The sequence below is a fragment of the Oncorhynchus tshawytscha genome, unplaced genomic scaffold (genome assembly GCF_018296145.1).
Source record: "Oncorhynchus tshawytscha isolate Ot180627B unplaced genomic scaffold, Otsh_v2.0 Un_contig_7933_pilon_pilon, whole genome shotgun sequence".
NCBI lineage: Eukaryota > Metazoa > Chordata > Actinopteri > Salmoniformes > Salmonidae > Oncorhynchus > Oncorhynchus tshawytscha.
The window spans coordinates 11362-22500 of NW_024609441.1; the positions used below are offsets into that span (position 1 = coordinate 11362).

At 52.2% G+C, this 11139-nt stretch overlaps 1 protein-coding gene across 1 annotated transcript in view; it reads right to left on the minus strand.

Moving 5' to 3' along the window:
* Positions 1 to 853: 853 nt before the first annotated feature.
* Positions 854 to 11139, minus strand: part of LOC112242866 (WASH complex subunit 5-like) — a 49948-nt gene continuing 39662 nt past the window's right edge. The window contains 2 exon segments of the mRNA XM_042315332.1: positions 854 to 985; positions 1773 to 1926. Coding sequence (XP_042171266.1) covers positions 883 to 985; positions 1773 to 1926 — 257 coding nt within the window. The 3' untranslated portion in view covers positions 854 to 882.

The following is an 11139-nucleotide window of genomic DNA, read 5'->3' on the forward strand; positions in this document are numbered from 1 at the left end:
AAAAAATCAACAAAATTATATACCATTATATTTATTCAAAGCCTCTTTTGTATTTAATTAATGACATATTACCACAGTGACATTATACCAAAGCTGGTAACACATGATGTTATTAAAAACCATTCAACTATTTACAGTGTTACTAAAGCATTAGCACATTAAAGGTCATTACGTAACCAAGAGATTAATTAAAGTCAAGATGAATGAATCAACAGAAAGTTAAACCAAGAGGCCTTTATCCAGATCTTCACAGGACTGTCCTGAACTCGAGGCCTTTATCCAGATCTTCACAGGACTGTCCTGAACTCGAGGCCTTTATCCAAAGGATGAAACTTCAGCTTTATCGAGGCCTTTATCTAGATCTTCACAGGACTGTCCCTCGAGGCCTTTATCCAGATCTTCAAAGGACAGAAAAACTTTATCTGAAGATCTTCACAGGACTGTAAAATGTAATATACCAGATCTTAAATATCTGAACTATCAAAGATATTGCACGTGGGCCTTTTTTAAAGACAGAAAAACAACAGTGTACACATGTAAAATGTAATATACCAGATAAATATCTATAATTGTTTTTTTTCCTAATCTAATTCAATCCTAATCCCAATCCTAATCCAATCCAAATCTAATCCAATCCTAATCCAAATTCTAACCCAATCCTAATCCAATCCTAACCCAATCCTAATCTAATCTTAATCCAATCCTAACCCAATCCTAATCTAATCTAATCCTAATCCCAATCCTAATCCCAATCCTAATCAAATCCGAATCCAATCCGAATCCAAATCCTAACCCAATCCTAATCTTAATATAATCCTAATCTAATCCTAATGTAATCCTAATATAATCCTAATCCTAATCCAATCCTAACCCAATCCTAATCTAATCTAATCCTACCTTGCGAGGCAGTTTGGTGTAGCGTACGTAATCCTCCAGAAACATCAGAGCTCCCACCACATCGGACGGCATGTCCGGGATCTTCTGACTGGAAAATAATTATTTACCCAAAATCTACATTTCATTCAATTTGCAGCAGAATATAATCCACATATAATAACACAGTGATCCACAAAATGTACTTCATTTTTTTTTTGCATTCAAATTGTATTTATAAAGATTAGATCTGCGGAGATTAACATTTGTTTGTTGCAAAAAAGAGCTGTTTGAAATAGCCGCCTTGGGCAACGTTCACTAGCACTGCATGTGTTATATATAAATACACCTGACTTTACTGTGATATCACTGTTACGCTCTTAAAATTAATGTGTATATGGGATGTTTTTAAACTGGCAAATCAATCAATAAATCAATCAATAAATCATCATCAACAAATCAACAAATCACTCAACAAATCAACAAATCAATCACTCAACAAATCAATCAATTAAATCAATCAATCAACAAATCAATCACTCAACAAATCAATCACTCAACAAATCAACAAATCAATCAATCAAATCAATCAATCAACAAATCAATCACTCAACAAATCAATCACTCAACAAATCAATCAACCAAACCAATCAATCAAACAAATCAATCAACAAATCACTCAACAAATCAACAAATCACTCAACAAATCAACAAATCACTCAACAAATCAACAAATCACTCAACAAATCAACAAATCACTCAACAAATCAACAAATCAATCACTCAACAAATCAATCAATCAAATCAATCAATCAACAAATCAATCACTCAACAAATCAATCACTCAACAAATCAATCAAACAATCAAATCAATCAATCAACAAATCAATCAATCGTACCTGGTGCACTGTTCCATGATGGAGCGTATGAATTGCCCAATGAGAGCCAGGAACTGCTCTGTGTATCTGGAGTGGAACTGCTTCAGCAGAGTGAGCAGGCCAAGAACCAGAGGAGACCAGTCTACCGGGTCGGTGGCTTTCCTGCACGTCATCCCTGGACAAACAGGAGAATACAGCCAATCACATGGTGGGATACACTCAATATGGGTCAGGACCAGCCAATCACATGGTGGGACACACTCAATATGGGTCAGGACCAGCCAATCACATGGTGGGACACACTCAATATGGGTCAGGACCAGCCAATCACATGGACACACTTAACATGGGTCAGGACCAGCCAATCACATGGTGGGACACACTCAATATGGGTCAGGACCAGCCAATCACATGGACACACTTAACATGGGTCAGGACCAGCCAATCACATGGTGGGACACACTCAACATGGGTCAGGACCAGCCAATCACATGGTGGGACACACTCAAAATGGGTCAGGACCAGCCAATCACATGGTAGGGACACACTCAATATGGGTCACCTCATTGGGTCACCTGCCAGCCAACCCAAACCCAGTCACCCGCCAGCCAACCCAACCCAACCCCAGTCACCTGCCAGCCAACCCAACCCAACCCCAGTCACCTGCCAGCCAACCCAACCCAACCCCAGTCACCTGCCAGCCAACCCAACCCAACCCCAGTCACCTGCCAGCCAACCCAACCCAACCCCAGTCACCTGCCAGCCAACCCAACCCAACCCCAGTCACCTGCCAGCCAACCCAACCCAACCCCAGTCACCTGCCAGCCAACCCAACCCCAGTCACCTGCCAGCCAACCCAACTCAACCCCAGTCACCTGCCAGCCAACCCAACTCAACCCGTCACCTGCCAGCCAACCCAACTCAACCCCAGTCACCTGCCAGCCAACCCAACCCCAGTCACCTGCCAGCCAACCCAACCCAGTCACCTGCCAGCCAACCCAACCCCAAGTCACCTGACAGCCAACCCAACCCCAGTCACCTGACAGCCAACCCAACACCAGTCACCTGCCAACCAACCCAAGTCACCTGCCAACCAACCCAACCCCAGTCACCTGCCAGCCAACCCAACCCCAGTCACCTACCAGCCAACCCAACCCCAAGTCACCTGCCAGCCAACCCAACCCCAGTCACTTGCCAGCCAACCCAACCCCAGTCACCTGCCAGCCAACCCAACCCCAGTCACCTGCCAGCCAACCCAACCCCAGTCACCTGCCAGCCAACCCAACCCCAGTCACCTGCCAGCCAACCCAACCCCAGTCACCTGCCAGCCAACCCAACCCCAGTCACCTGCCAGCCAACCCAACCTCAGTCACCTGCCAGCCAACCCAACCCCAGTCACCTGCCAGCCAACCCAACCCCAGTCACCTGCCAGCCAACCCAACCCAAGTCACCTGCCAGCCAACCCAACCCCAGTCACCTGCCAGCCAACCCAACCCCAGTCACCTGCCAGCCAACCCAACCCCAGTCACTTGCCAGCCAACCCAACCCCAGTCACCTGCCAGCCAACCCAACCCCAGTCACCTGCCAGCCAACCCAACCCCAGTCACCTGCCAGCCAACCCAACCCCAGTCACCTGCCAGCCAACCCAACCCCAGTCACCTGCCAGCCACCAACCCAGACGCACTCTCACGCCCAACTAGGACTAGATGCACTCAAGCCCAACTAGGAGAGGTAGACTACTGAAGTTGAAGCAGAGAACTCTGAGCGTGTGAATAATATGTAAAATAATGTTATTTTAATAGAATAGGTAGGGTAACACATACAAAGAAGAGAGATTCATGTTTACAAATAATCTGTAGGACAATAAAAACCATTTAAATCCCAAATGTTGTCTGTCTGACCTCCCACAGCATGAAAAACATAGACAACGCCGCAATGATCTCTGTCAGGACCCGCGGGAACCCAGCCCTCTACCTGGTACCTACTACCATCAGAACCCAGGGGAACCCAGCCCCCTACCTGGTACCAACTACCATCAGGACCCAGGGGAACCCAGCCCTCTACCTGGTACCTACTACCATCAGGACCCAGGGGAACCCAGCCCCCCTGATACCAACTACCATCAGGACCCAGGGGAACCCATTAGCCCTATATTAGACCTATACCATACCATCAGGACCCAGGGGAACCCAGCCCTCTACCTGGTACCTACTACCATCAGAACCCAGGACCCAGGGGAACCCAGCCCTCTACCTGGTACCTACTACCATCAGGACCCAGGGGAACCCAGCCCTATCTGTATTACCTGGTACCCACTACCATCAGGACCCAGGGGAACCCAGCCCTCTACCTGGTACCTACTACCATCAGGACCCAGGGAACCCAGCCGTCTACCTGGTACCCACTACCATCAGGACCCAGGGGAACCCAGCCCCCACCTGGTACCAACTACCATAAACCCAGGGGAACCCAGCCCTCTACCTGGTACCTACTACCATCAGGACCCAGGGGAACCCAGCCCTCTACCTGGTACCTACTACCATCAGGACCCAGGCCACCCTACCTGGTACCTACTACCATCAGGACCCAGGGGTCAGCCCTACCTGGTACCTACTACTACCATCAGGACCCAGGGGAACCCAGCCCTCTACCTGGTACCTACTACCATCAGAACCCAGGGGAACCCAGCCTCTACCTGGTACCTACTACCATCAGGACCCAGGGAACCCAGCCCTCTACCTGGTACCTACTACCATCAGGACCCATCTACCTGGAAGACCATCAGGATGGGAACCCAGCCCTCACCTGGTACCTACTACCATCAGGACCCAGGGAACCTCTCTACCTGGTACCTACTACCATCAGGACCCAGGGGAACCCAGCCACTACCATCAGGACCCAGGGGAACCCTCTACCTGGTAATGGTACTACCATCAGGACCCAGGGGAACCCAGCTGTCTACCTGGTACCTACCCATCAGGACCCAGGGGAACCCAGCCCTCTACCTGGTACCTACTACCATCAGGACCCAGGGGAACAGCCCTCTACACTGGTACCTACTACCATCAGGACCCAGGGGAACCCAGCCCTCTACCTGGTACCTACTACCATCAGGACCCAGGGGAACCCAGCCCTCTACCTGGTACCTACTACCATCAGGACCCAGGGAACCCAGCCCTCTACCTGGTACCTACTACCATCAGAACCCAGGGGAACCCATCACCTGGTGACTACCATCATTACCCAGGGGAACCCAGCCCTCTACCTAGGGTACCTAAACTACCATCAGAACCCAGGGGAACCCAGCCCTCTACCTGGTACCTAAAACCTACCATCAGGACCCAGGGGAACCCAGCCCTCTACCTGGTACCTACTACCATCAGGACCCAGGGGAACCCAGCCCTCTACCTGGTACCTACTACCATCAGGACCCAGGGAACCCAGCCCTCACCTGGTACCTACTACCATCAGGACCCAGGGGAACCCAGCTCACCTGGTACCTACCTACCATCAGGCCTAATCCAGGGGAACCCAGCCTAACCTATGGTCACCTACTACCATCAGTAAGGGTAACCCAGTCACCTCTACCTGGTACCTAAGGTCACCATCAGGACCCAGGGGAACCCAGCCCTCACCTGGTACCACTACCATCAGGACCCAGGGAACCCAACCTCTACCTGGTACCCAACCTAATCATATTTAAATAAATGTCATACCTGGTGAACTACCATCAGGACTAGATGAACCCAGCCCAACTACCTGGTACCTGAAAAACCATCAGGACTCCAGGGAACCCAGTAAAATAATGTTATTTTAATAGAATCAGGACCCAGGGAACACAAACAGACTCACCTGGTACCAAATAATAACCATTTCAATCCCAGGGGTCTGTACCTGACCTAAAACCCCACAGCATGGAAAAACATAGACAACAGCCGCAATGACCTCTGTCAGGACCCAGGGGAACCCAGCCCTCTACCTTGTAACGGTTTTGACTTGAGGTTATTATTTATAGGGGTGCCAGGTAGGTTGTGCCTACCAGAGAAAACATTGGTTTCTCCTTTTAGTTTGGGTGGGGATGAGTCCCATCTGGTCCGTCAAGTCTACACCAATACAAAGGACTTATGTAAAAGTCAGGATGGAAATAAACTTTTCATAAACCCTTAAAACATTGGAAAGAACTTCAAAACAACTATATTCTTTTGCGTGGGTTGTATTAGCAACAACAATGATTACACACATATAATAATATCACAATGAGTTCTGGTTCCTCCAGAAATGTCCCTGTACCTCGGGCCTAAAAAGAGTCCAGCCCGGTAAAGGAGTTCAGTGAACTCAAGTGACTTTTGTCACGCAATGTTTGTCCGTTCATTCCGTGTAGCGTAAACCCAGTATTAAACATACAATCAATATAACAATTATTTTACCACAGAACTTTAAAGCGTATCAACTCTTACTAAGTCCTCAACTACAACTAACTACATAAATCAAAGTATACATCAAAACAAATGAAATACTGTATACAAAAAGGTGGTAGTCAGTCGGTCAGTCAGACAATCCAATCCGCCAATAGATCTCCAGCGGAGAAAGGCCACGAAGAACGGAGAGGTGTGGTCCACGGACGCAAAGAGTGGATCCGATCCTGGGTAAACTCTCTTAGGCTACAAAACACACGTTTAACGGCAACAAAACAAACGGAATAGAGAAGCTTCGGCACTGAGGGTTGAACACATCCTCATTCACGTCTCCATCACAACCCCCTTTTGCGCAGCTGATGCTGGCTATTTAATTGGGAATTAAAGGGAAAGCGCCCTATTGGAAGGAGCTGCACTGAGACGGTTCAGAATAATTCAGGGCCGTCACAACCTGGTACCTACTACCATCAGAACCCAGGGGAACCCAGCCCTCTACCTGGTACCTACTACCATCAGGACCCAGGGGAACCCAGCCCTCTACCTGGTACCCACTACCATCAGGACCCAGGGGAACCCAGCCCCCTACCTGGTACCAACTACCATCAGGACCCAGGGGAACCCAGCCCCCTACCTGGTACCAACTACCATCAGGACCCAGGGGAACCCAGCCCTCTACCTGGTACCTACTACCATCAGGACCCAGGGGAACCCAGCTCTCTACCTGGTACCTACTACCATCAGGACCCAGGGAACCCAGCCCTCTACCTGGTACCTACTACCATCAGAACCCAGGGGAACCCAGTCCTCTACCTGGTACCTACTACCATCAGGACCCAGGGGAACCCAGCTCTCTACCTGGTACCTACTACCATCAGGACCCAGGGGAACCCAGCCCTCTACCTGGTACCTACTACCATCAGGACCCAGGGGAACCCAGCCCTCTACCTGGTACCTACTACCATCAGGACCCAGGGGAACCCAGCCCTCTACCTGGTACCTACTACCATCAGAACCCAGGGAACCCAGCCCCTACCTGGTACCAACTACCATCAGGACCCAGGGGAACCAGGCCCTCTACCTGGTACCTACTACCATCAGAACCCAGGGGAACCCAGCCCTCTACCTGGTACCTACTACCATCAGGACCCAGGGAACCCAGCCCCCTACCTGGTACCTACTACCATCAGAACCCAGGGGAACCCAGCCCTCTACCTGGTACCTACTACCATACCATCAGGACCCAGGGGAACCCAGCCCTCTACCTGGTACCTACTACCATCAGAACCCAGGGGAACCCAGCCCTCTACCTGGTACCTACTACCATCAGGACCCAGGGGAACCCAGCTCTCTACCTGGTACCTACTACCATCAGGACCCAGGGAACCCAGCCCTCTAACTGGTACCTACTACCATCAGAACCCAGGGGAACCCAGCCCTCTACCTGGTACCTACTACCATCAGGACCCAGGGGAACCCAGCCCTCTACCTGGTACCTACTACCATCAGGACCCAGGGGAACCCAGCCCTCTACCTGGTACCTACTACCATCAGGACCCAGGGGAACCCAGCCCTCTACCTGGTACCTACTACCATCAGAACCCAGGGGAACCCAGCCCCCTACCTGGTACCAACTACCATCAGGACCCAGGGGAACCCAGCCCTCTACCTGGTACCTACTACCATCAGAACCCAGGGGAACCCAGCCCTCTACCTGGTACCTACTACCATCAGGACCCAGGGAACCCAGCTCTCTACCTGGTACCTACTACCATCAGGACCCAGGGGAACCCAGCCCTCTACCTGGTACCTACTACCATCAGGACCCAGGGGAACCCAGCCCTCTACCTGGTACCTACTACCATCAGGACCCAGGGGAACCCAGCCCTCTACCTGGTACCTACTACCATCAGGACCCAGGGGAACCCAGCCCTCTACCTGGTACCTACTACCATCAGAACCCAGGGGAACCCAGCCCCCTACCTGGTACCAACTACCATCAGGACCCAGGGGAACCAGGCCCTCTACCTGGTACCTACTACCATCAGAACCCAGGGGAACCCAGCCCTCTACCTGGTACCTACTACCATCAGGACCCAGGGAACCCAGCCCCTACCTGGTACCTACTACCATCAGAACCCAGGGGAACCCAGCCCTCTACCTGGTACCTACTACCATACCATCAGGACCCAGGGGAACCCAGCCCTCTACCTGGTACCTACTACCATCAGAACCCAGGGAACCCAGCCCTCTACCTGGTACCTACTACCATCAGGACCCAGGGGAACCCAGCTCTCTACCTGGTACCTACTACCATCAGGACCCAGGGAACCCAGCCCTCTAACTGGTACCTACTACCATCAGAACCCAGGGGAACCCAGCCCTCTACCTGGTACCTACTACCATCAGGACCCAGGGGAACCCAGCCCTCTACCTGGTACCTACTACCATCAGGACCCAGGGGAACCCAGCCCTCTACCTGGTACCTACTACCATCAGAACCCAGGGGAACCCAGCCCCTACCTGGTACCAACTACCATCAGGACCCAGGGGAACCCAGCCCTCTACCTGGTACCTACTACCATCAGAACCCAGGGGAACCCAGCCCTCTACCTGGTACCTACTACCATCAGGACCCAGGGGAACCCAGCTCTCTACCTGGTACCTACTACCATCAGGACCCAGGGGAACCCAGCCCTCTACCTGGTACCTACTACCATCAGGACCCAGGGGAACCCAGCCCTCTACCTGGTACCTACTACCATCAGGACCCAGGGGAACCCAGCCCTCTACCTGGTACCTACTACCATCAGGACCCAGGGGAACCCAGCCCTCTACCTGGTACCCACTACCATACCATCAGGACCCAGGGGAACCCAGCCCTCTACCTGGTACCCACTACCATATCATCAGGACCCAGGGGAACCCAGCCCTCTACCTGGTACCTACTACCATCAGGACCCAGGGGAACCCAGCCCTCTACCTGGTACCTACTACCATCAGGACCCAGGGGAACCCAGCCCTCTACCTGGTACCTACTACCATCAGGACCCAGGGGAACCCAGCCCTCTACCTGGTACCTACTACCATCAGGACCCAGGGAACCCAGCTCTCTACCTGGTACCTACTACCATCAGGACCCAGGGGAACCCAGCCCTCTACCTGGTACCCACTACCATCAGGACCCAGGGGAACCCAGCCCTCTACCTGGTACCTACTACCATCAGGACCCAGGGGAACCCAGCCCTCTACCTGGTACCCACTACCATCAGGACCCAGGGGAACCCAGCCCTCTACCTGGTACCTACTACCATCAGGACCCAGGGGAACCCAGCCCTCTACCTGGTACCTACTACCATCAGGACCCAGGGGAACCCAGCCCTCTACCTGGTACCTACTACCATCAGGACCCAGGGGAACCCAGCCCTCTACCTGGTACCTACTACCATCAGGACCCAGGGGAACCCAGCCCTCTACCTGGTACCTACTACCATCAGGACCCAGGGGAACCCAGCCCTCTACCTGGTACCTACTACCATCAGGACCCAGGGGAACCCAGCCCTCTACCTGGTACCCACTACCATCAGGACCCAGGGAACCCAGCCCTCTACCTGGTACCTACTACCATCAGGACCCAGGGGAACCCAGCCCTCTACCTGGTACCTACTACCATCAGGACCCAGGGGAATCCAGCCCTCTACCTGGTACCTACTACCATACCATCAGGACCCAGGGGAACCCAGCCCTCTACCTGGTACCTACTACCATCAGGACCCAGGGGAACCCAGCCCTCTACCTGGTACCTACTACCATACCATCAGGACCCAGGGGAACCCAGCCCTCTACCTGGTACCTACTACCATCAGAACCCAGGGGAACCCAGCCCTCTACCTGGTACCCACTACCATCAGGACCCAGGGGAACCCAGCCCTCTACCTGGTACCCACTACCATCAGGACCCAGGGGAACCCAGCCCTCTACCTGGTACCTACTACCATCAGGACCCAGGGGAACCCAGCCCTCTACCTGGTACCTACTACCATCAGGACCCAGGGGAACCCAGCCCTCTACCTGGTACCTACTACCATCAGGACCCAGGGAACCCAGCCCTCTACCTGGTACCCACTACCATCAGGACCCAGGGGAACCCAGCCCTCTACCTGGTACCTACTACCATCAGGACCCAGGGGAACCCAGCCCTCTACCTGGTACCTAAAACCATCAGGACCCAGGGGAACCCAGCCCTCTACCTGGTACCTAAAACCATCAGGACCCAGGGGAACCCAGCCCTCTACCTGGTACCTACTACCATCAGGACCCAGGGGAACCCAGCCCTCTACCTGGTACCTAAAACCATCAGGACCCAGGGGAACCCAGCCCTCTACCTGGTACCCCTACCATACCATCAGGACCCAGGGGAACCCAGCCCTCTACCTGGTACCTAAACTACCATCAGGACCCAGGGGAACCCAGCCCTCTACCTGGTACCTAAAACCATCAGGACCCAGGGGAACCCAGCCCTCTACCTGGTACCTAAAACCATACCATCAGGACCCAGGGGAACCCAGCCCTCTACCTGGTACCTACTACCATCAGGACCCAGGGGAACCCAGCCCTCTACCTGGTACCTAAAAAACCATCAGGACCCATCAGGACCCAGGGGACCTAAAACCATCAGGACCCAGAACCCAGCCCTCTACCTGGTACCTAAAACCCAGCCCTCTACCTGGTACCTAAAACCATACCCTTTTTAAAGATACTTAAATCTTCTGTCTTGCCCATTCACCCTCTGAATGGCAAACATTCACAATCCATGTCTCAATTGTTTCAAGGCTTCAAAATCTCCTCCCCTTCATCTACACTGATTGAAATGGATTTAACAGGTGACATCAATAAGGGATCATATCTTTCACCTGGATTCACCTGGTCAGTCTGTCATGGAAACAGCAGGTGTCCTTAATGTTTTGTATACTCAG